Here is a 27,324-nt window from a genome sequence, read left to right as displayed (position 1 = left end):
GAAAAAATTCTACTTACATATTTATTTCGTATTCTATAAATTATATTTGAAAAGCTATTTATAAGTGAATCTAAAAAAACTCTTAATCACCTAACACGTGAATGTAGGATTTGAAGTCATATAATCGAGACAAGACTTAATTATGCCACTCATGCGCCGACATTTTTTCACCAAAATGAACATATATTCATCTTTTTTTCTCAAAGCTTTGACTTGCTTTTTTTGCCACTCATTTCATTGTAATTTTAGTTCACAGAAACAGACAAGTTGGTGAATTCCAAACGGCAAAACAAAGGTCAATCATTGAGATTAACAACATTTAATAGATAAATCCAGTAATTTTGCTTCCAGTTGCTTTTTGGTGTATTGTAAACAAAGATAGCCGTTGTTGTTTTGGAAAGATGCATGGAATATTATGACTCAGTGCCTTCTGTTTGACCCAATCCTTGCAGGATTTGCTGCAGCTCATCAAATATACATCAATTCTTATATGTGCAGACTCTGTTTATAAAGAATTTTATGTTAACCAAACTAATTACAATTATTATTTAATATCATTACGCATAATTTATGCAAATACATTCTGACGCCGATTTCAATGAAGCTTGAATTCGACATACTTTTCATAAAAATAATATCAAATACTGAATATTTTTAAAATATAATTTTTCAAATACTAATATTTTTCGTTTTCATTTTCATTAGGCCCGTTAGTATAATATTATTTTAAGATATATTTTAAAATCTTATTATCTAAAATTTTGCCATCAATTTATTCATTAATATAATATAAAAGGTATGTGAAATGAATAAAACATATTCATGGTGCTCAGTAGCTCAAATCGTTCTAAACCCTAAAATATTTATTCATTTTTACGATTATTTACATAACAATAATAGTAGTAGTATGATGAAGATGCTGATGAGGAGGAGGAGGAAGAGTCTTTTTTTTTTTTGGGGTAATAAGAGCCAAATTTATTTAATTTATTAGGATAAACCGGTACATATTACTGGGGCCTCAATGCAACCAATCTTCCGAAATAGGAAGAGGGAAAAAACCAAAGAAGCTCAGGTGAAAGCAAAGACTTAAATTCAACCGGAGGAGGAGGTTAATTCAAGTGGCTGTTAGGAGTTGACTTGAAAAGGGAAAAGGAAAGCAACTGAATGTTAGGTTAGCACACTGTTTTAAATGTTAAGCCATTAAAAGAAAGCAAAAACTCAATTTAAATTCCTTCCAATCGTGTTATTCGGGGGAGACCTTGACTTATAGTGCACGTCTGGTGTAGACACGCAATTATTGTTCACATCATCAGGAAGACCTTGAGTTATAAATAAGGAGGCCAGGGTCATTCATCTCATGTACTTGTTTGAGTTTCACGTTGCATGAGCTAGCTGCAATAATGATGAGCGTGAGTTGCCTAAACCTTGTGAAACTACCGCAAACGATCATCATACTCATGATGCTGCACTTGCAGGCTGAGTTGTTCATGATAGGGTCATGTTGGAGAATGGGAGATACCAACGCTAGTTGCCTGCACAAGGAAAGACGAGCTCTTCTCAGCATGAAGAATGCCTTTGTGGATGATTATGGCCGTCTGTCTTCATGGGGCTCTTCTCCAGATTGTTGCCATTGGAGTGGTGTTCTTTGTAATCCTCGTACTGGCCATGTTGAGAAGCTCCATCTTTATGGTGGCTGGCCCTCCCAGCCTTTAAGGGGTGAGATTAGCCCATCATTGATGGACTTGCAAAACTTAAACTATTTGAATCTCAGTTTTAATGATTTCAATCGGAGTCAAATCCCAAAATTTTTTGGTTCTCTCACCAAATTACAATACCTTGATCTATCTGGTTCTTCTTTTGGTGAAAAAATACCAACTGAACTTTGCAAGCTTTCAAACTTGTTGGTTCTAGATCTTTCCTCCAACGGTTTAGTTGGTAACATACCTTTCCATCTTACGAACCTTTCAAGTCTGCAAGAGCTCCATCTAGGTGGGAATGATTTAGTGGGCAATATTCCTAGCCAACTTGGTAATCTTTCGAGCTTGGAAATACTTTGGCTTGGCTACAATGATGGCTTGAAAATTAACGACAAGAGTTTGGCTGCCATTGAGTGGCTTTCCAATCTTTGGTCATTAACTTCGCTTGATTTAAGCTATGTTTCCAATCTTAATTACTCTGACAACTTGTTGCCAATTATTGGAAAGCTTCCAAACCTAAGAGAGCTATGGCTTGCAAACTGTAGCCTGATAGACAATAATATTCTATCAACTCCTCCATCCCAATTGAATTTTTCTACATCTCTCTTAACTCTTGATCTCGATAACAACAAGTTGACGTCATCATTTTTCCCTTGGCTATTCAATCTAAGCTCCAATCTCACATACCTTTCTCTATCCAGTAATTACTTGGGTGGTCCCATTCCGATTGATTTTGGAAAAAACATGAACTCTTTAGTGAATCTTGACCTTTCCTATAATGACCTAAATGGAACAATCAGTGACATCCATTTTGATAATCTCACCAAGTTAGAAGACTTGCACTTATCTCACAATTTGTTGACCCTCAAATTCAGCACCGATTGGATTCCTCCATTTCAATTAAAGGAGTTATGGTTACGACAATGTAAGTTGGGCCCTGGATTCCCTAGATGGCTTCGCACCCAAAATAATTTACAATATTTATCCATTCATGATGCTGAAATCAATGATTCTATACCAGAGTGGTTCTGGAGGCTTGTAAAAGGAGCAGATTGGCTTATAATAGAATCAAGCAATCTCACAGGTGTAATTCCCGATCTGCCAATTGAATTTGATGTTTATTACATATCATTGGCTTCTAATCAAATTAGAGGCTCTGTTCCACCGTTCCTACTAAAGAGCCAAATTTTAGACATTTCAGAAAATCTAATTTCAAAATTTGTTCATTCATGTGCCAAGGGAAGGAGTGCAATTGTTGAAAATCTGGTAGTTTTAAATCTCTCAAGCAACAACTTATCAGGGGAACTTCTTGGTTGTTGGGATCATTTCAAATCATTACAGATTCTTGACCTATCCAATAATCAACTCTCAGGAAGGATTCCTAACTCTATGGGGTCCTTAAGTCAACTTAAGCAGTTAGTTCTGCAACACAATTGCTTCACTGGTGGACTGCCTTCCTTCAAAAATGCAACTAAACTGGGAATGTTAGATTTGGGAGAAAATAACTTGTCAGGACCAATACCACCTTCGTGGACGAGAGACAATCTAAAAGAGTTGGAAACTGTTAGCCTACGGATGAATAAATTAGATGGAAAGCTGCCCTTGCATTTATGTTATTTACCGAAGGCCAGGGTTTTAGATCTCTCTTTTAACAAGTTTACTGGACTAATACCAAGTTGTCTCGACAAGTTGGTTGCAATGACTCAGAAATATGTTCTAAATGCTTCCGAATATGATATCACTGTCTTTAAGAATGGAACAGTTCAAACAGTTCAACTGTTTTATTGGAAGTTGCCTATGGTGTGGAAAGGAAGAGAATTGGTTTACGATGACCGCTATGGGCTTATGAACATTGATCTCTCTCACAATCAATTGGAGGGGGAAATGCCAACAGGAATTGTCAAATTGGTTGAGTTAAGATTCCTGAATCTATCGTCAAATAAGTTGAGTGGAAAAATCATTTCAGAGATAGGACAACTAGAATCTCTAGAAGTTCTGGATCTATCGAGAAATCACTTTGATGGAGAAATTCCTTCAACTCTTGCTGAAATATCTTCACTCAGTGTTTTGGATTTATCAAACAACAACTTGTCAGGAAAAATTCCAACAGGAACACAATTGCAATCTTTTGAGCCCTACTGCTATGAAGGAAATCCTTACCTATGTGGGAGGCCATTGGACAAGCTTTGTCCTTCTGAAGAACATCCATTAGGGAATGCGACACAAGCCAACCAAGATGCTGATGAAGACGATTCTTTCATGAAAGGATTCTACGAAAGCTTGGGTGTGGGATTTGCTGTTGGATTTTGGATAGTGTTTGGATCACTGTTAGCCACTCAATCATGGAGGCATGCCTACTTCAATTTCATAGAGAAGGTGTCAGACTCTATCTATGTGTCAACATTGCTTCTGGTGGCAAGATGGCGGAGGTGGCTCCGTAATTAAAAGGTAATATTTTCTTAATTACGGTTGTTATCTATCAACAAAATCTTTACATTACTCATGTGTTTCTTTCTCTGTTACATCTCAATTGTAAGATTTAATTGTTTCGTTGCTGATTGTCATCATATCAGCTGGAGCTTGGCATTTTGGGGTTTATCTACAACAGCCCAAACACAACTCTTGCTTATCAGATTCTGTAGCGAGTGTCACATAATGGTCTGTGCAAGTGGGCATATAGTGTGGTAGAAATTAATAGAAGGCAAGAAGAATAAGAAATTTTATTGTATCATCCTCTTTTGTTACTTCTTCTAGTTTTGGGATCGGAGTATGTATTCTGTATTGGGCCTATAATATTATTGCAATCTTTATTAGCATGAATCTGTTGTTAGTTTGGTTGTGTTATGAATTTCATTATCATACCTTCATTTTCATGTGAGTCATCGGCCATTAGACACAAGCTTTCTTCTACTAAGCAGAGTCATTCACAAGCGATTCATGAGTTGTGAAACTAACTCTTATGATAATAATAAGTCGCATTTCCCTCTTAACGCTTGACTTTTTTATTTTATCTTTGAAAATTGGAAGATTCCTCATTGTAAGGCTGCCAAATAGATACTACCTCTAGTCCTAATTATAAGAGCCAGTTGACTAATTTGAGAAGATTAACGAAGTAAGTTCAGTTAGTTATTTGTCCTAAATAGGTATTGTCTTTCCTGAAATATTCTTGCTAATCAAGTGTATTGACTAGAATTCTTATTATTAGAAGGGCTACTTTGGAAAAAAATGTATAGATATGAGAGACAAAGTGGATTGGAGTCTTATATTTAGGATCAAAATAAAAGTCAAACGGGGTCTTATATTAAAGACCGGAGGTAGTATTTGCCTAATCAATCATCATGCTAATAGAGAAATTGGAGCAACCCCCTCAAAGTACAGGAGTATATCTATCAAGATATTGCAACGTTGGATGTGATAAATTAATTAGCAGCGACCAGGATTATATATGCATATATATTTGATATATTAGATGATAGACTATTTATTCTAATAAAGTCGGGTTGTTGTTTCTGTACTCTGCTTAAGTTCTCTTCGCATGCTCTCTCTTTCTTGCTATTCATATTGTATCCTTAGCTTACGATTGGCATTCTTTGTGGTAAATGATAGATATTTCTTGATATGATTATATTAGTCCTATAAAGGACTACGTTGGTTCCAATTAAGGTTCAAACATCACAAGCACATGACAATGATCTAATAATCTAACCCACCTTCTGTGGAAAATCATTTACTGGGGACAAATCATTTGCTAGCAGCATGCCGTTATTATTTTGCAAATAGAAGAGTTACTTTCTGTTTTTTCTTTCAATATTATTTATCCACTAAATTTGTTCAATCAGTCGCCAAGCCAGTAAATCAAGAAGGTACTTTTCAATGTAATAAGGCGGATTTGAAAACATTTTTAATGACTTAAAAATTCAGAATTACCCTATGTTTAGTACGAGGGAAATAGAAGAAAGAGGAGAAAAAGTTTTCGCGAGCTCGATTTGGAAAATTAAAGAAGTAGGGTCATAAAATTTTAATAAAAGAAAAATATAAAATAAAAGAGTAATAAAAATTAATTAAAAGTTTTTAAGTTTACTTATCCAATTTTTTATATCAAACTCATCAAAAATTTCCCTACCATTCCCTCCCGTCCATTTCTCTCATACCAAACAAATCATTAGTTAAAAAAAAAAGTAAGGTTATTGGTTGTTATTGTCAGTAAATTAAAACGGAGCAGGAATTGAATAAATAACCATGGTTGAAGGACCCTAGTTAAAAAGATGGAGATTAACAATCTCCTGTCATTCGAGGAATATGCTTGGGTATATGGATTTTGTAATTTTATTTTGCCAATAAAGAACACTTTACAAAATGAAGGAATTAAATAAAAATTTGTACAAAATTAAAAGATTAAAGGTAAACTTTTATCAGGATATTTTCATATTCTTACTATGAGACTGATTTGAAATTTTGAAATTAGTATTTTTTTTAGATTTTTCTTAAAAATCAAAATTATGTAGAGTGTGCTTTGATTATTATTGGCCAATAGAAAAAAGTACACATTATATATAGTCCAACCAAACTTTTGACTAGTCAGTGCATCCTTCACTAAGCGCATATATATATATATATGGGCGTCTGTATATGTGGAATTAAGAGAAATAACTTCAAAGATTATTATCCATATTCCACAAAACTCATTTTCTCATAAAATAATAATCAAGACTACTGTTACATCACGTATACAAAGTATGTTGGAAACTTGGAAAAAAATATTGCGTGGTGGAGACGATATATTATTAAAGCCATGTTAGGAATGATGATCCTCTAAAAAGAGGGGGCCACTACAAAAAAAACATGGTTTTAGCGACGGAATTTTTTATTTAGCAACGGAATTAACAACGGATTAGCGACGGAACGGATTAGCGACTGAATTAGTGACAGAATTTGTTCCGTTACTAATTCCTTTGTCGCTAATTGATTAGCGACGGAATTGAAATTCCGTCGCTGATTTCTAAAGGAATTTCGACGGAATTTCTGTCGCTAATTTTTTTTGATGGATTAGTGACGAAATTAGCGACGGAATTGTCTGACAAAAAACAGCTGATTAGCGATGGAATTTAGCGAAATTCCGTCGCTAATCTGTCAAAAAAATTAGCAACGGAATTTGTTTTCGTCGCAAATTCCATCGCTAATTAGCTGTTTTTTTGTGATGGACATCACAAAAAAGATGGTAAAGATATGAAATAATTTTAATAATGTCAGCATGATTTATAATTTTTTGCTATATTTTTAAATGAAATAATCCTTATTTTTCATATAAATTTATTCTATTTAATTTTTATTCCAAACGTCATCTAATTTCGTGATGGTAATTGCATTGATAGATACAGAGGAAAATTGGTGGAGGAGACCAATTTTTTTTGTGTGACTTTCATAAAATTGAGCTCTTCATGAAATAAGGATTATTCACGAGATGGGGCCCACCACTTGGAAATTTCTGTCTTCTAGCTCGTGCTCGCTCACCGTAGGTTCCTAGCTGACAATTACACCACTTCGTCGTGTCCCTAGTATGTCTTTATACAACAAATCACAAAAATTTGTTAAGTTACTTATTCATAGTAAATAGATATTATTTTTTAAAAAATATTTTTTAATCATATATATTAGTTATAACTATTATTTGCTAAAACCTTTAATATGTGTAACTATTACAAATACTATTTTAAAAAGAATAGATAAATATGAGGGATAAAATGGATTGTAATATTATGTTTATGACAAAATTAAAAATAAAACTAGCTTTTATATTAAAAAATAAAAAAAAATGATAGAAAAATATTTATTAAATTTCAAAATTATAAACATGTGAATTTGATAGATTTTGAGTAGTCAAAACCATTACAAAAATAGTCAACAAGATCTATTTATCTTTTTAAAATTTAAAAGGTATTTTTCTGTCATTTTCTTAAAAAAATAATCTGTATTTATTAAATTTTAATTCACATTGATTATATCCATCCTTAGTCATCACATATATGTATATAATGCACACACAAAAATCTTACAAAAATTACTTTGTAACATTAAACAGCACTTTGAAAAATCATAAAAATACATTATATAACTACCGGATTCAAATATAGGAGTCCACCATAAATATTATTTTACTTGATCTCTGATTCTAAATATTGAATTTAGATAACTAATTTAAAAATATTCAAAAAATATTTATAGGAGTACACATTTATATTTTTATAGTCCAAATAAACGTTTGACTAAACTGTATTAGACTATTAGTGGAATTAAGAGAAATAATTCAACTTACCAACTTCTTGTAATTTTTCATTTTCGTGACCTATCCTCATTTCAAAGTATCACTCATGTTTAATCTTTATGAATTGAAGAAATTATACACGGAGGAATGGAGAAATAACCACAAAAAAATACTTGTTGAATTTTAAAATAATAAATAAATGGTTTTGACAGATTTTGACTCAGTATTACTTATTTATCATTTTAAAATTTAACCGGTATTTTTTTTTCGTGTTTTCCAAATTAAAGTGCATGTAATTTTTTACCCCAGAAAAAGTCTCTGTGATTTTTTTGACTTAGAGACATTGGGCATGGTGCCTCTAGATAGAGCCCAGCACCTTGAAAATTCTCCGTACTTTGTGCTCGGTAATATATTTAAGGACAAATTTCACTGTAGGACCGCACAAGACAATTAATCTCAAAGAGCCCTCAAAACTTTCTGAAATCTCACTGCAGGACCAAGGGGCCAATCTGATATTAATTCCACAAACGAAATGACGCCACTACCCTTAGCATCAGGTGAACCAGTCCACATGTGAACGGACTGATTCCACGTGTGAATATATGTATTTATTCTGCAAATTGGCTAGTTCCCCTTGCAAATGCGCTTTCCTGCACTTTTTCCCTCATGGACGCATGCATCAGGTGAACCAGTCCACATGTGAACGGATTGATTCCACATGTGAATATATGTATTTATTCTGCAAATTGGCTAATTCCCCTTGCAAATGCGCTCTTCCGCACTTATTCCTTCACGGACGCATGCATCAGGTGAACCAGTCCATATGTGAACGGACTGATTTCACGTGTGAATATATGTATTTCATCTGCAAATTGGCTAGTTCCCCTTGCAAATGCGTCTCCCACACTTGTTCCCTCACGAACGCATGCATCAGGTGAACCAGTCCACATGTGAACGGACTGATTCCACGTGTGAACATATGTATTTATTCTGCAAATTGGCTAGTTCTCATTGCAAATGCACTCTCCCGCACTTGTTCCCTCCTACTAGGGGCAGTGGCGTCATTTCATTTGTGGAATTAATATCAGATTGGCCCCTTGGTCCTGCAGTGAGATTTCAGAAAGTTTTGGGGGCTTTTTGAGATTAATTGTCTTCTGCGGTCCTACAGTGAAATTTTCCCTATATTTAACTTGTATTCAAAACCTCATCTAATTTTGTGATGGTAATTGCATTGATAGATGCAAAGGAAAATGGGTGGAGGAGACCAATATTTTTTGTGACTTTCACGAAATTGAGCTCTTCATGAAATAAGGATAACTCAATAGATAGGACCCAGTGACCCAACACTTGGAAATTTCTTCCTTCCTGCTTGTGCTTAGCCACTGCAGATTCCTGGTTAACAATATACCTCCTCCTTCTGCCCCTAATCCATTATTAATATAAAAACTAATTAACTAATTTTAGTATATTAAAAAAATTTATTAAGCTAGTTATTTGTAATACATAAGTGTTGTCTTTCTTAAAATATCATTATTAATCATGTGTATTAGTTATAATTACCATTTGATGAAACATAAAAAATGTCTTGAAAAAATAGATAAATATAATAGATAAAATGAATTATAGTCTTATATTTAGAATGAAATTTAAAGTAAAACTAGTTCTTATATTAAAGACTTTCAAGGAACAAATAGAGAAAATGATAGAAAAATATCTATTGAATTTCAAAACGATAAACAGGTGATTTTAATATATTTGGAGTAGTAAAAAGTATCACAGATATAGTCAAAATCATTACTAGAATAATCAACAAGACCTATTTATCTCTTTAAAATTTAACAGGTATTTTTCTGTCATTTTCTCCAAAAAGATAATTGGATTTCTATTTATTAAATTTTAATTCATGTTGATCATATCCACCATTTGTCATCACATATATACTTGGTCAAAAAAATAGAAGGGTTATAAATGACATTTCATCACTTTGGAAGCATCTATAAAATTTGTCAGACTGGAAGACTTTGATAATTGCCTGGGGTCTGCTGTTCTAATTCCAAAAGTGGTAGGTCCCCCGCAGGCCCACACAGAGAACCATCCATAAAGTAATTATAGAATATTTAAAAAGAGAGAGAAAATATGGAAAAATATTTCTTAAATTTTAGAATTTCAAATCACAAATTGCTATAAAAATATGTTGTTATTTACTTTTCAAATATAGTCACTTACTATTAAAGTGTAATAAACAAATGAAATTTTAAAATTAACACTAGCTTTGATTTTTAATATAAGAGTTCGTTTGACTTTTATTTTGATTCTAAATATCAGACCCAACTCACCTTTTTTTTTTTATATTTATTCATTTTTTAAAGGAAATTCTTATAATAATGGAAGTACTAGCTAATACACTTAATTAGTAAAGATATTTTATAAAAAGTAATACCTATTTATTACAAATAAATAACTTAAACTAGTTTTATTAATCTACTAAAATTAGTAAATTAACTTTTATAATAAGAACTTTTTTTTATGATTTTTCTTAAAAATCAAAATTATGTAGAGCGTGCTTTGATTATCATGCCCAATAGAAAAAAGTACATGTTCGGGTATATAGATTTTAGAATTTTATTTTGCCAATAGAGAACAACATTATAAAATGAAGGGATTAAAATAAAAATTTAAGACCTTATTTATAGATTATAAATAAAATTTTATAATTAAGACTGGAAGTAATATTATTGATTCGAATGGCATATATAGAAGGACTATATGTTTGGTCCAAAAAATAGAAGGGTTATAAATGACATTCCATCACTTTGAAAGCATCTACAAAATTTGTCGGCCCAGAAGACTTTGATTTGGGGTCTATTGTTCTAAGTCCAACAATGGTAGGTACCCCGGGGGCCCACAAATTTTGTTAATATACTAAAAATGAGTAAACTCGTTTTTATATTAAGAATTTTTTTTTATAGATATTTCCTTAAAAAATTATGTACAGTGTGCTTTGATTATCATGGCCAATAGAAAAAAATGCACATTATATATGGTCCAAAAAAACTTTTGACTAACCAATGCATTCCTTCACTAGCGCAAGCGCACAGATACGTACGTGTGTGTTTGTGGGTGTCCGTATATATTATTATACATAGTCCTCAAAACTCGTTCTCTCGTAAAACAATAATCAAGACTACTATTACAGCACATAACAAAGTATGTTTGAAACTTGGAAAAAAATATTGCGTGGTGGGGACGATATATTATTAAAGCCGTGTTTGGAATGATGATCCTATAAAAAGAGGGGGCATCACAAAAAAGATGGTAATGAGATGAAATAATTTTGACAATGTCAGGATGATTTATATTTTTTTGCTGTATTTTTAGAGTATATATACGTGAAATAATCCTTATTTTTTATATAAATTTATTCTATTTAATTTGTATTCCCAACGTCATCTAATTTCGTGATGGTAAGTGTATTGATAGATAGAGAGGAAAATGGGTGAAGAGACCTTTTTTTTTTTGGTGACTTTCATGAAATTGAGCTCTTCATTAAATAAGGATTATTCAATCAATAGATAGGGCCCACCACGTAGAAATTTCTTTCTTCCTGCTTGTGCTCGGTCACCGTAGGTTCCTAGATGACAATACACTACTTCCTCCTCTCCTAAATCTGTATTTATAAGAGTTAATTAGTTAACTAATTTTAGTAAATTACAAAATTTGTTAAGTTAGTTATTTATGATAAATATGTATTGTCTTTATTAAAATATCCTTACTAATTATATGTATTAGTTATAACTACCATTTGATAAAACTTTTAACATCTATAACTATTAAAAGGACTACCTTAAAAAAATAGATAAATATGATAGATAAAATGAATTCTGGTCTTATATTCAGAACAAAATTGAAAGTCAAATTAACTCTTATATTCAAGACTTTTAAGAAAAAAATAGCAAAAATGACATAAAAATACCTATTAAATTTTAAAATGATAAATAGATGATTTTGATATATTTGAGTGGTCAAAACTATTACAAGAATAGTCAACAAGATCTATTTATTTTTTTTTGAAATTTAACCGGTATTTTTTTTTTTCTCAAAAAAAAAATAATTTGGATTTATATTTATTAAATTTTAATTCATATTGATTATATCCACCATTAGTCATGACATATATACATTGCACACAAAAAATCTTACAAAATTTACTTTGTAACATTAAACAAAAGTTTGAAAAATCATAGAAATACATTATATACCTACCGGATTCAAATATTGGAGTACGTCATAAATATTATTTTATTAAATCTTTGATTCTAAATATCGAATTTAGACAACTAATTTAAAAATATTAAAAAAGTATTTATAAAATTTAAGTAAGACCGTGACTTTTGATGGTCACTTGGAGTCTTTTGTGGGTTGTTTTAATTCCGAATTCGCAGCCCCACACGCTGCGGAGCGGGATGACCACGGCCACAAAGTACACCTTTTTATTTTTATGGTCCAAATAAACGTTTGACTAAACTGTATTAGACTATTAGGGGAATTAAGAGAAATAATTCAACTTACCAACTTCTTGTAATTTTTCATTTTCGTGACTTATCCTCATTTCAATTAAATCAAGTATCACTCATGTTTAATCTTTTTGAATTGAAGAAATTATACACGAAGGAAAGGAGAAATAACAAAAAAAAAAATACTTGTTAAATTTTAAAATAACAGATAAATAGTTTTGACAGATTTTGACTCAGTATTGCTTATTTATCATTTTAAAATTTAATCGGTATTTTTTTTTCATGTTTTCCAAATTAATGTCCATGTAATTGTTTACCCCACAAAAAGTCTATGTATTCATCTGGTTCTTAATATAGGACCTAATTGTTAAGTTAATTTTGATTCTAAATATAAGACCTATTTCTCATATTTATCTTTTTTTTTCTAAATTACCCCTACGGATCTCCGTCAACCATAATCAAGTAGAAAAGGAAGAGAGGGTATTAAGGAAGATAATTACAGTGTTTTAGGAAAAACATGTCATATTTCATATAATTAACTAACCTACCTAATTTCCTTAACCTAATCAAATTAGTTAAATAGATTTTATATTAAGGATCGAAGGAGCAATTTTTTTGACTTAGGGACATTGAGCATGGTGCCTCTAGGTAGAGCCCAGCACCTTGAAAATTCTCCGTGCTTTGTGCTCGGTAATATATGTCAAGGGGAGAAAACACATTTTCGAATTTATTTATTAATTTTTAATTCATATTATATCCACCATTAGTAAACAGAAGTTTGGAAATTTTGTATATATCTTAGGCTATTATAGTTTTAATAATGTCAGCATGATTTGTACTTTTTGCTATTTTTTAAAAGTAGAAAAATCGAATGTTCATTATTTTCATCTAATTTAATATCCTTTCATATCTATCTAATTTTTATGCCAACACGTAACTGCATTGGTAGATACAGCAATGGAAAATTGGGGGACTTTAAATAATAAAGTAGAGCTCTTCAAATGACGAATATTCAATAGAGAGTGATAGTGCTCCCCACTTGGAAATTTGTTCCTCCTCAGTGCTCAGACACCGTAGGTCCCTATATAACGATATCTTTCAAAGGAAGCAAACACATTTTGGATTTTTATTTATTAAATTTTCATTCACACTAATTATATGCATCATTTTTCTACTTTAACACACACAAAAACTGACAAAATAAATCGCTTTTTAACATTGAAAAGAAGTTTGATATATAAATTATAAAATACATATCATATCGTAATAAATTTGATTTCATAGTTGTTATATATTTACGTCACATTTTCATATATTACATGGATATTTACGTTCACTTTTCCTCTTTACAAATTATTTTCTTTTCAATTTTTTTGTCATTTATATATAAAAATATTTCAAAGTTTATCTTTATGGTCAGCCAATGATGGGGAGAACCGATCAGGCCTGGAACTACAAGTACTAATTATTTGAGATTATTGTAATAACTAATAAATCCAGTTGAACGATCAACCTCTAATATGTTTAAGAATGAAAACAAGACTAATTTGAAATTTTAAAATTAGTATTTTTTTGAGATTTTCGTTAAAAAATAAAAATTAGGTAGAGTACTAGAGTGTGCTTTGATTATTATGGACCAATAGAAAAAAGTACACATTATATATAGTCCAAACAAACTTTTGACTAATCAGTGCCTCCTTCACTAAGCATATATATATATGGGCGTCTGTATATGCGGAATTAAGAGAAATAACTCCAAAGATTATGATCCATATTCCACAAAACTCGTTTTCTCATAAAACAATAATCAATACTACTGTTACATCACATAACAAAGTATGTTTGAAACTTGGAAAAAAATATTGCGTGGTGGAGACGATATATTATTAAAGCCGTGTTTGGAATGATGATCCTCTAAAAAGAGGGGGCATCACGAAAAAGATGGTAATGACATGAAATAATTTTAATAATGTCAACATGATTTATATTTTTTTGCTACATTTTTAAAGTATAAATGAAATCATTCTTATTTTTCATATAAATTTATTTTATTTAACTTGTATTCAAAACGTCATCTAATTTCGTGATGGTAATTGCATTGATAGATACAGAGGAAAATGGATGGAGACCAATATTTTTTGTGACTTTCATGAAATTGAGCTCTTCATGAAATAAGGATAACTCAATAGATAGGACCCACCACTTGGAAATTTCTTCCTTCTTGCTTGTGCTTAGCCCCCGTAGGCTCCTGGTTAACAATATGCCTCCTCCTTCTGCCCCTAATCTATTATTAATATAAAAAGTAATTAACTAATTTTAGTAAATTAAAAAAATTTATTAAACTAGTTATTTGTAATAAATAGGTGTTGCGTTTCTTAAAATATCCTTACTAATCATGTGTATTAGTTATAATTACTATTTGATGGAACATAAGGAGTGTCTTGAAAAAATAGATAAATATAATAGACAACATGAATTATGGTCTTATATTTAGAATGAAATTGAAAGTCAAATTAGTTCTTACTACCTCCGGTCCTTATTATAAGAGCTAATTGACTAATTTGAGGAGATTAAGGAAGTAAGTTTAGTTAGTTATTTGTCCTAAATATGTGTTGTCTTTCCTAAAATATCTTTGCTAATCAAGTGTATTGACTAGAATTATTATTGGTAGAAGAGCTACTTTGAAAAAAAATATATATAAATATGAGAGACAAAGTGGATTGGGATCTTATATTTAGGATCAAAATAAAAATCAAATAGGGCCTTATATTAAGGACTTTCAAGAAACAAATAGCGAAAATGATAGAAAAATATCTATTGAATTTCAAAACGATAAACAGGTGATTTTAATATATTTGGAGTAGTAAAAACTATCACAAATATAGTCAAAATCATTACTAGAATAATCAACAAGACCTATTTATCTCTTTAAAATTTAACAGGTATTTTTCTGTCATTTTCTCCAAAAAAATAATTTGGATTTCTATTTATTAAATTTTAATTCATATTGATCATATTTGTCATCACACGTATACTTGGTCAAAAAAATGGAAGGGTTATAAATGACATTTCATCACTTTGGAAGCATCTATAAAATTGGTCGGACCGGAAGACTTTGATAATTGCCTGGGGTCTATTGTTCTAATTCCAAAAGTGGTGGGTCCCCCGCAGACCCACACAGAGAACCATCCATAAAGTAATTACAAAATATTTAAAAAAAGAGAGAAAATATGGAAAAATATTTCTTAAATTTTAGAATTTCAAATCACAAATTACTATAAAAATATGTTGTTATTTACTTTTTAAATATAGTCAATTACTATTAAAGTGTAATAAACAAATAAAATTTTAAAATTAACACTAGCTCTGATTCTTAATATAAGAGTTCATTTGACTTTTATTTTAATTTTAAATATAAGACCCAACCCACTTTTTTTTTATATTTATTCATTTTTTAGAGGAAATTCTTATAATAATGAAATTACTAGCTAATACACTTGATTAATAAAGATATTTTATAAAAAGTAATACCTATTTATTACAAATAAATAACTTAAACTAGTTTTATTAATCTATTAAAATTAGTAAACTAACTTTTATAATAAGAACTTTTTTATTTTGAGATTTTTCTTAAAAAATCAAAATTATGTAGAGCGTGCTTTGATTATCATACCCAATAGAAAAAAGTACACATTATATACGGTCCAAACGAACTTTTGACTAATCAGTGCATCCTTCACTAGCGCGGCTCCGCACACACACGTAGATGTATATCTATGTGGATGTCTGTATACGTGGAATTAAAAGAAATAACTCCAAAAATATGATCCATATTCCACAAAGCTCGTTTTCTCATAAAACAATAATCATGACTACTATTACATCGCATAACAAACTATGGAAAAAAAATATTACGTGGTGGAGACGATACGTTATTAAAGCTGTGCTTGGAATGATAATCCTATAAAAAGAGGGGGCATCACATAAAGGATAGTAACGAGATGAAATAATTTTAATAAAGCGAGCATGATTTATATTTTTTTGCTATATTTTTTAAAAGTATAAATGAAATAATCCTTATTTTTTATATAAGTTTATTTTATTTAATTTGTATTCCAATTTCCAAACATCTTCTAATTTCGTCATGATGATTGCATTGATAGATACAAAAGAAAATGGGTGGAGGAGGCCAATATTTTTTGTGACTTTCATGAAATTGAGTTCTTCATGAAATAAAGATTATTCAATAGATGGGGCCCACATTCAATAGATGGGGCCCACCACTTGGAAACTTCTTTCTTCCTGCTTGTGCCTAGTCACCGGAGGCTCCTAATTAACAATATACCACTTCTTCCTATTCTTAGTTTAAAAGCTACTTAACTAATTTTAGTAAATTAAAATAATATATTAAGTTAATTATTTATAATAAATATGTATTTTTTAAATATCTATTAACTAGAACTATTATTTAATAAAATCTTTGTTATGTACAACTATTATAAGGATTACATTAAAAAAATAGATAAATATGAAAGATAAAATAGATTGGGGTTTTATACTTAAAATAAAATTAAAAGTCGAACTGACTCTTATATTAAGGACTTTCAAGAAACATGTAGTGAAAATGACAGAAAAATATCTATTGAATTTGAAAACGATAAACATGGGTGATTTTGATAGATTTTGAGTAGTAAAACTATCACAAGCATAGTGATACAAGAATAATCAACAAGACCTATTCATCTTTTTAAAATTTAACAGGTATTTTTCTGTCATTTTCTCAAAAAAAAAAATTGGATTTCTATTTATTAAATTTTAATTCATATTGATCATATCCGCCAGTTGTCATCACATATATTGCAGACAGAAAATCTTACAAAAATTACTTTGTAACATTAAACAGCAGTTTGAAAAATCATAAAAATACATTATATCCATCATTTTCTTTCTTACTATGCCAACCAGCAATATCCACCACTTCCATTGCATATATTAAACACCACTTTAATACGCTGAAAAATCTTAAAAAATCATTTCATTACATTTAACAGGAGAATTGGAAACTTATAAATAAATTACAATCTGTATAAATTTGGATTCATGGTTATTATAGTTTGATTTTAGATGTTTACATGACGATTTTCACACGTGGGTCAACATATGTTAATATATTCGTTGTTTGAAATTTCTCACTGAAGACGCTAGAATACAAGATGCAAACCTTCCATAAAAGTACAAAAGAGCATTCCCTCCACAGTGGGCCCAAATGGGCGTCTGTATATGTGGAATTAAGAGAAATAATTGCAGAGATAATTTACATATTCCACAAAATTCGTTTTCTCATGAAACGATAATCAAGACCCATTCATCATATATATACAAACTATCTTTGAAACTTGAAACTTCTTCTCCTTCTAGAGCCTTTATTTCCACTTATTACGTTGCGGAGACCATACCATATAGTATTAAAAAGGGGCATCACGAAAAAAAAAACAAAAGTTTTAAAATATCAACATGATTTACTTTTTCTTCTTCTTCTTCTTCTGGTTTTTTTTTTTTGGGGCTATTTTTAAAGTTAGAAATGAAATATTTATTACTTTTCATTTTTTTTCATTATTAACTCAACAAGAGAAAATTACATACTGTTAGAAACAATCTCACCCAAGAGGGGGGTGAATTGGGTGAGTTACAAAAACTTAAGAATTAAATGCGTGCAAGTATTGAATGAAACAGAGAGTCAGAGTAAGGAGAAATTTAACCGCAGAGAAGAGACACAAGATTTATACTGGTTCGGTCTCAACCACGTGACCTACTTCCAGTCCCCAGAACACCTCTGAGTATTTCACTATCTTCCAAGATCGACAGGGCTCTTGGTGCCTCGGTACAGTAATTGAATCGCTCAATCACTCCCCTTACTCCCGTAAGGATACAACCCCTCTCAAGAGTCCACACTCTTGAGTGTCTCTCAAGTTTTTAATGAAAGTAGTGAATGGCTCTCTTACAGAGTGAATTCAATGATAAACACTGATGCTCAGTAGTAAAGTGAAAAACAGAGTATTGAATGCGTAACTAAATAATAGCAGATGGTAGCTCCGGTATTCAATTCTCTTCATTAATGCCTCTTCGCGCCTTTTATAGTTGATATCGTTAAATAGCCGTTAGACGGAAGGCTTCTAGCCGTTGTGACTTCGTTTGCGTGTTTCACTGGTTTTAACAGCTCCGCCATTAATGCGTCTGAGTTTCTGACACTGTAGGTCGCAGTCTACGTAATCCCATTGAAGAGCCGTTGCACTCGTTTTCATTAATCTGCATATTTCAAACTTAGAACAAGTGAGAATTTTGTGGTGAGTGCTTTAACCTTGAATACAGAAGGAAGGCTAATTTATCATTCAAGATTTGTGACGAGATCATTTATCAGTAACAAGAACAGAGTGTCATTCCGGTTTGGTTTGATCGAAAAGATGATCGATTACTTGATGATAGATCAAGTTATCGATAAACGGAATGAAGACTTTTCGAAATAGATCACTAAAGTTATCGATCAAGTGTTGGATCATCGGCTCCAAGAATTTTCATAGAAAGAGGAAATCATTGCTTGATCGAACAAGTGATCGATCATATAATTGACCGAACAGATTATCGATAATTTAGATGTTATTAAAATGAAGCTTCAGTCATTGATGATCGAACATCTTATCGATAAATATATGATAGATAATATTATCGATAAAACATGGTTATGTAAATAATCAAAGGAAGACACATGCTATTTGAAATGATCGAACAGCTGATCGATCATTAACTATTCGAACAAGTGATCGATAATAGTGAAGAAAGAAGTTTGATCCTGTAAGGTAAGGAAAATGATTATCGATCACGTTTTGTGAAAACATGAAGTTCGGGGAATTGAATGATCGATCATTTTATCGAAAATCCAGTGATCGATAACTTGATCGAAAATTAGTTCATCATAACTTAATGCTAATATGTCAATTCTCAGACTCTTTATCGAACACGTTATGTGAAAAACTTATTTAAGCAAACAAGTTAAAATTATCGATAATGTTATCGATAATTTAGCTGTAGCAAAACTGAGTAAGAGTTAAAAAGAACATTGATTATCGATCATGTAATCGAAAATTTTGTGATCAATAAAATTATCGATCTATCAGTGAATTTGATCTCCTGCATTCAGAGAGTTAGAGCATAAAGTTCGAGTACGTAATCGATAAACAAATGATCGAAAATATGATCGATAAATTTGTAACTGAACTAATGTGCAGAACAAGTAGAGAGTGTTACCTTTTATCGAAGTCGTTATTGATGACTGATTTATCGATAACTTGATCGATAAATGCACTCGGTTTCTTATCAGTAACTCGATTGCTTACCTGATATTATCGATCAGCTTATCGATAATTTCCATACTCTTATGTGATTTTTACACTAGCGATTATCGATCCCTTTATCGATAAACTATTCATCGAATAGTTCTTCGATCAAAAAGACTACTATAGACCTGATTTACACTTGATCATTTATCTGAAATCTTAGCGATAACTGATTGTTCGATTAGTTGATCGATCAAAATACTTAACCCTGATATTCTGACTTGTTATCATCAAAACTATAATCCTAACACATACCTATTATATCCGCTATTTTTTGCTCAAGCATATGAATACTACTGTAACACACCAAAAAAAAAAAAAAAAGCATTGTGGTCCCATATTTATGACTAAATTCAATTTATAACTAACTCTTATGTTAAGGACTAGAGGTAACATATGGATATCCACGTTCATCTTTTCCTCTTTACAGAATTTCATTTTCTTTTCAAATTTGTGTCATTTATTTATAAAAATAAAATTAATTATTATTACATTATTATTAATTTAATACGGTTTTATCGTTAACTTATTATTTCTTTTAGATGTTTATTTGTTTGAGTCTTATTTTAAATTATATCCATCTTTTTTTGTTACAAATATTGGAATTTCGAAAGGCTCTATTTTGTTCAGGCTAAATTAAAAAAAAATCAGAAAAGGTCTGTAAAAATAGATAAATATGAGAAACTAAATAAGTTAGGGTCTTATAATTATAGTTTTTAGCAAATTTTAAAATAAATTTTGATGGTGAAAGAAAATTGGGATTCACTTTTGTCTTTTTTTTTTTAAAGCTGCTTTTTTACAAAGAGCTAGATTTACGAGAACAAGGAGTAAAATATTTCAAAGCAGAGGAGACACGTTTTATGCTGGTCAATGGATGTAAATAGGTATTATCTTTTCTAAAATATTCTTACTAATCAAGTGTATTGGTTAGAATTATCATTATTGCAAGGACTACTTAAAAACAAGCAACTAGTAAATCATGAACTCTTCTAACAAGCAACTTTTTTCTCAACTCAGTTCCTAACAACCACACTTGAAGCAACTAGTAAATCATGATTGCTGAATTCACAACTACATATATTTTAAGCGTATTCCGAAAATGGGATCTTTTAGCTCATGAAATAATTGTTCTTATTTTTTATATCATTTTCCCATAAATATGAAATTTAATTTAAAAAAATAATGTACCATTTTATTTTTGAAATATTGCTATAACAAACACACAAGAACAATCGAAATAATCTAATTATACTTAATTTAAGGAATATGGCGAATTTATAAAAGCATAAAGCGACATGCCCAATTTTTTCCCCCTAAAAAAAACATTTGGACAAGGTGTTAAAAAATGGTTTTTCAGGGGGCAAATATATGCCGGGCACTATACTAATGGAAGACCTTGACTTATATACGTCTTACAAACATGCAATTATTGTACTAAAGGGAGATTATTACAAAAATTCTTATGGGGCCAACGATGCTCTATTCCTGATCATGAAAATAGTTATTAGTTATTTAATTCCCAAAGTGAAGCATGCATGAATGTATATCACTTAATGGTGGATCTACTTTTCATATTTTCTTCTTCTTTTTATAATGATAGTGGTAACTTTAGATTAGTCTTTCTTTTTTCTTTTGCGGAGGGTAACTTTGATTTTGGTTACTCAATCATCATTATCATATGTAGGCTTTTATTTTATTTTAGTTTTATTTTGAAATTTTTTGAAAAAAGGATATATTTATAATTTTCGTGATTAAATTAATAAGGAGGAAGGACGCGTATACAGGTTAAACGCTTAATTATTGACTTTTGTGAACAATTTTTTTTTTAAAAAGTTGCTTTTGAAAAAGACAGATTTATCCGAACAAGGAGTAAAATATTTCAAAGTTTGTCTTTATGGTCAGCCGATGATGGGGAGAACCAATTACAAGTACTAATTATTTAACACTATTGTAATAGCTAATAACCAATCATTTGTAACATTGAAAACAAGCTTGATAAATTATAAAATACATTATATCGTAATAAATTTGATTTCATAGTTTTTATATATTTACGTCACATTTTTATATGTTATATAGATATTTACGTTCACTTTTCCTCTTTACAAATTTTTTTCTTTTCAAATTTTATGTCATTTATATATAAAAATATTTCAAAGTTTATCTTTATAGAACTACAAGTACTAATTATTTAAGATTATTGTAATAACTAATAAATCCAGTTGAACGATCAACCTCTAATATGTTTAAGAATAAAAAAAGGAGACAGAGAACATTTTGACATAGGCAAAAGAATTTTTTCCCCCATAGCAACTACATTGAAGTTTAATGCAATGACGACAGTACAGCACGCCATAGAAGCTGTGGAGATCTCAACAGCTGAAAGACACGTGTCGTTCTTTCTCATTGTTCCTTCTTATCCATCCTTTGTTCATCTGCTGCTCTGTTTCTAGCAGATCCCTTCAACTCCACGTTGCTCAATCTATTTTTCTCTTTTTCAATTAAAAGCCAACGATTTTAATCACCTAACACGTGAAGGTAGGATTTGAAGTCATACAATCGAGACAAACTAGTGATTTCTCTTTTAAAGCTTTGGCTTTCTCTTTTTGAAAGGTAGGAGAATGCACAGATATTCATTTTTTTTTAAAGCTTTGGCTTTCTCTTTTTGCCACTCGTTTCATTGTAATTTTAGTTTACAGAAACAGACAAACTAGTGAATTCCAGACCACAAAACAAAGATCAATTATTGAGATCAACAACAATTAATGGACAAACCCAGTAATTTTGCTTTCAGATGCTTTCTGGTGCGTTGTAAACAAAGATAGCCATTGTTGTTTTGGAAACATGCATGGAATATTATGTCTCAGTGCCTTCTATTAGACACAAACCTTGTAGGCTTATCAAATATACGTCAATTCTTATATGCACAGACTCTGTTTATAAAGAATTTTTGTTAACCAAACTAATTACAATTATTATTTAATATCATTATGCATAATTATGTAAGTATATTTTGATGCCGATTTCAATGAAGCTTGAATTCGACATACTTTTCATAAAAATAATACTCTTTCGATTATAAATATAAGATATATTTTGTAGTACAAATTATATCATAAAATGAGTCTTATATTTAAAGCCGGAGTAACGTCAAATATTGAAAAAGGAAAAGGTAAACGGCTGAATGTTAGGATAGTACACTGTTTTAAATGTTAAGCCATTAAAAGAGAGCAAAAACTCAATTTGAATTCCTTCCAATCGTGTTATTCGTGGGAGACCTTGACTTATAGTGTACGTCTGTTGTAGACACGCAATTATTGTTCACATCATAAGGAAGACCTTGAGTTATAAATAAGGAGGCCAGGGTTGTTCATCTCATGTACTTGTTTGAGTTTCATGTTGCATGAGCTAGCTGCAATAATGATGAGCGTGAGTTATCTAAACCTTGTGAAACTGCCTCAACCAATCATCATACTCATGATGCTGCACTTGCAGGCTGAGTTGTTCATGATAGGGTCATGTTGGAGAATGGGAGATGCCAACGCTAGTTGCCTGCACAAGGAAAGACGAGCTCTTCTCGGCATGAAGAATGCCTTTGTGGACGATTATGGTCGTCTGTCTTCATGGGGCTCTTCTCCAGATTGTTGCCGCTGGAGTGGTGTTCTCTGTAATCCTCACAGTGGCCATGTTGAGATGCTCGATCTTTATGGTGATTATGACTCCTGGCGGCCTTTAAGAGGTGAGATTAGCCCATCATTGATGGACTTGCAAAACTTAAACTATTTGAATCTCAGTTCCAATGATTTCAATCAGAGTCAAATCCCGAAATTTTTTGGTTCTCTCACCAAATTACGATACCTTGATCTATCTAGTTCTTTTTTTGGTGAAAAAATACCAATCGAACTTTGCAAGCTTGCAAACTTGTTGGTTCTAGATATTTCCTTCAATGATTTAGTTGGTAGTATGCCTTTCCATCTTGCCAACCTTTCAAGTCTGCAAGAGCTCCGTCTAGATTGGAATCATTTAGTGGGCAATATTCCTAGCCGACTTGGTAATCTGTCAAGCTTGGAGATACTCCAGATTGGCTACAATGATGGTTTGAAAATTGATGACAAGAGCTTGGATGCCATTGAGTGGCTTTCCAATCTTCGGTCGTTAACTTCGCTTGATTTAAGCTATGTTTCTAATCTTAATTACTCTGACAACTTGTTGCCAATTATTGGGAAGCTTCCAAACCTGAGAGAGCTACGGCTTGCAAATTGTAGCTTGACAGACAATAATATTCTATTAACTCCTCCATCTCATTTGAATTTTTCTAGATCTCTCTTAACTCTTGATCTTGGTGAAAACAAGCTGACATCATCAGTATTCCCTTGGCTGTTCAATCTAAGCTCTAATCTTGCATACCTTTCTTTGTCCAACAATCACTTGGGTGGTCCCATTCCGGTTGATTTGGGAAAAAACATGAACTCTTTAGTGACTCTTGACCTTTCCTATAATGACCTAAATGGAACAATCAGTGACATCCATTTTGATAATCTCACCGAGTTAGAAGATTTGTACTTATCTGATAATTTGTTGACTCTCAAATTCAGCAACGACTGGATTCCTCCGTTTCAGTTACAACACTTATGGTTAGAGCACTGCAAGTTGGGCCCTGGATTTCCTAGATGGCTTCGCACTCAAAATAATTTACAAAGTGTAAGTTTTTCTCATGCTGAAATCAACGATTCTATACCAGAGTGGTTTTGGAGACTTATAGAGGGAGCACATTCACTTCGTATAGAGTCAAGCAATCTCACAGGTGTAATTCCAGATTTGCCACTTGAATTTAATTTTTATCACATATCTTTGGCTTCCAATCAAATTAGAGGCTTTATTCCACCGTTCCTACTAAAGAGCCAATTTTTATACATTTCAGAAAATCTAATTTCAAAATTTGTTCTTCCACCAAGTGGCAAGGGTAAAAGTGCAATTGTTGAAAATTTGGTTTATTTAAATCTCTCAAATAATAATTTATTAGGGGAACTTCCTGATTGTTGGGATCATTTCAAATCTTTAAGGATTCTTGATTTATCCAATAACCAACTTTTAGGAAGGATTCCTGACTCTATGGGGTCCTTAAGTCAACTTCAGCAGTTAGTTTTGCGAAACAATTGCTTCAATGGTGGACTGCCTTCGCTCAAAAATGCAACTGAATTGGCCATGTTAGATTTGGAAAAAAATGACTTGTCAGGACCAATACCACCTTCCTGGACAAGTGACAATCTAAAAGAGTTGGAAACTCTTAGTCTACGTATGAATAAATTAGATGGAAAGTTGCCCTTGCATCTATGTTATTTACCCAAGGCCAGGGTTTTGGATCTCTCTGTTAACAAGTTTATAGGACCAATACCAAGTTGCCTTGACAAGCTGGTTGCAATGTCTCAGAAATATGTTATAAATGATTCTGATTATAATATCAACCTCATTCAGAACGGAACAGTTCGAGAAAGTGGAATTTTTTATTGGAAGTTGCCTATGGTGTGGAAAGGAAGAGAATTGGTGTATGAAGACCATTATGGGCTTGTGAACATTGATTTCTCTAACAATCAATTGGAGGGGGAAATGCCAATAGGAATTGTAAAATTGGCCGAGTTGAGATTTCTGAATCTATCATCAAATAAGTTGAGTGGAAAAATCATTTCAGAAATAGGACAACTAAAATCGCTAGAAACTCTGGATCTCTCAAGAAATCATTTTGATGGAGAAATTCCTTCGAGCCTTGCTGAAATATCTTCGCTAAACACTTTGGATTTATCAAACAACAACTTGACAGGACAAATTCCCATAGGAACGCAATTGCAATCTTTTGAGCCCTCCCGCTATGAAGGAAACCCTTACCTCTGCGGGAGACCGTTGGACAAGCTCTGTCCTTCTGAAGATCATCCATTTGGGAATGAGACGCAAGCTAACCAACCTGCTCATGAAGATGACACTTTCATGAAAGGATTCTATGAAAGCTTGGGTGTGGGATTTGCTGTTGGATTTTGGATAGTATTTGGCTCATTGTTAGCTATTCGATCATGGAGGCATGCCTCCTTCAATTTGGTAGGCAAGGTGTCAAACTATATATATGTGGCAACAATGCTTCTTGTGGCGAGGTGGCGCAGGTGGCTCCCCAACTAAAAGGTAATATTTTCTTAATTACTATCAACAAAAGATTTACATTACTTTTGTGTTTCTTTCTCAATGATATATCAGTTGTAAGATTTAACTATTTTGTTACTGATTGTCATCATATCAGCTGGAGCTTGTCAGCATGGGGTTTATCTGCAACAGCTCACATACAACTCTTGTTTGTCGGATTCTGCCACCTGTGACATACATTAGTGGATGCAATATTATCTATGACATAATAGTCTATGCGAGTGGACATTGGTGTGTAGAAACTAATAGGCGAGAAGAATAATTTTATTGTAATCTTTACTGATGAATCTGTTGTTAGTTTATGGTGTTATGAATTTCATTATCATACTACCAGTATTTAAAAATTATATTAGATTGTGACGGATTCATGAGGAACCATGAGCAGAAAAAAAAGGTGGAATCTTAAGAATGCCAGGTTGGAGTTGAAGCACAGGCTTGTTACTTTGCTGGTGTATGAATACGAGTTTCACATGGCCTTCTCGTCGTTATTTATATCATCATCAATAACACCATAATAACTCTTCTCGTCGTTTGGAGGCATCGTGTATGGTTTTTCTGCACAGAAATATATATATATATATATATATATGATTTTTCAAACGATGCCATTATATAGCATACTGCGCCTGATACAAGATTTTATAGTAGTTCATTAAAAAGTGTGGAATTGACATAAATGAAGGACAAAAAAAGTTGATTTTTTTCTGAAAGAGTATGCGAGATACTATCTCCGGTCCTAATTATAAGATCTCATTTGTAATCTACAAATAAGGTCTTATAATTAGGATCGAAAGTAATAGAGATTATGCTCTTGAGAAAGCTCCTCTGTTAGAGATTTTATTGACAAGAAAGCCTGATAAATATTTATGCACACAAAGTATCAATACTCTATAAATTTTGTGCACATAGAATACTTGTATTCTGATTTAAGTCATACTACTACTACTAATAAAATTTTGAATGAGAACTTTTCTCCGATCTTTCCTATTTATTTTCAGACCACGTCTACCTTAATTAGGTTGAGCAAATCAACATTTGATTGAATTATAAGATGAGTTTAAGAAAATTAATGATCCTTCGTTATTTAAGTTTGGGACGTATTCATGATTTCATGTTAATTAATAAGAGATTTTATAAAAATGGAAAACTTACTATTTTTAAACGTATTTTGGGATTATAAGATGAGTAAGAGCCAATTAAATATCTGCAGTTCATATAATGGATATATAAATCAAAAAAATGCAAAATCACAAGATTAAAATTTTTATTAA

General features: G+C 31.5%; 2 protein-coding genes across 2 annotated transcripts; both read left to right on the top strand.

Annotated features, from left to right (window-relative positions):
• The first annotated feature begins 1,457 nt into the window (after nt 1–1,457).
• LOC114745522 (receptor-like protein EIX2) lies at nt 1,458–4,142 on the top strand. The gene has a single exon (XM_028933681.1). The coding sequence runs from the start codon at nt 1,458–1,460 to the stop codon at nt 4,140–4,142; it is 2,685 nt and encodes an 894-aa protein (XP_028789514.1).
• A 19,142-nt stretch (nt 4,143–23,284) lies between these two features.
• Nucleotides 23,285–26,032, top strand: LOC114745520 (receptor-like protein EIX2). Its single transcript, XM_028933680.1, has one exon. It carries the CDS (start codon nt 23,285–23,287, stop codon nt 26,030–26,032), a length of 2,748 nt encoding a protein of 915 aa, XP_028789513.1.
• Nucleotides 26,033–27,324: the final 1,292 nt, after the last annotated feature.

The sequence above is a fragment of the Neltuma alba genome, unplaced genomic scaffold, assembly GCF_004799145.2.
Source record: "Neltuma alba isolate B1F8T4 unplaced genomic scaffold, ASM479914v2 tig00004701_pilon, whole genome shotgun sequence".
In the NCBI taxonomy this organism is placed as follows: Eukaryota; Viridiplantae; Streptophyta; class Magnoliopsida; order Fabales; family Fabaceae; genus Neltuma; species Neltuma alba.
The sequence above is the reverse complement of the archived record's forward strand: the minus strand, read 5'-3'. Positions and strand labels throughout refer to the sequence as shown.

What these genes read in the sequence shown, in the direction of transcription:
- LOC114745522 (XM_028933681.1), top strand. Translation starts at nt 1,458, where the DNA reads ATGATGCTGCACTTGCAGGCTGAGTTGTTCATGATAGGGTCATGTTGG.
- LOC114745520 (XM_028933680.1), top strand. Translation starts at nt 23,285, where the DNA reads ATGATGAGCGTGAGTTATCTAAACCTTGTGAAACTGCCTCAACCAATC.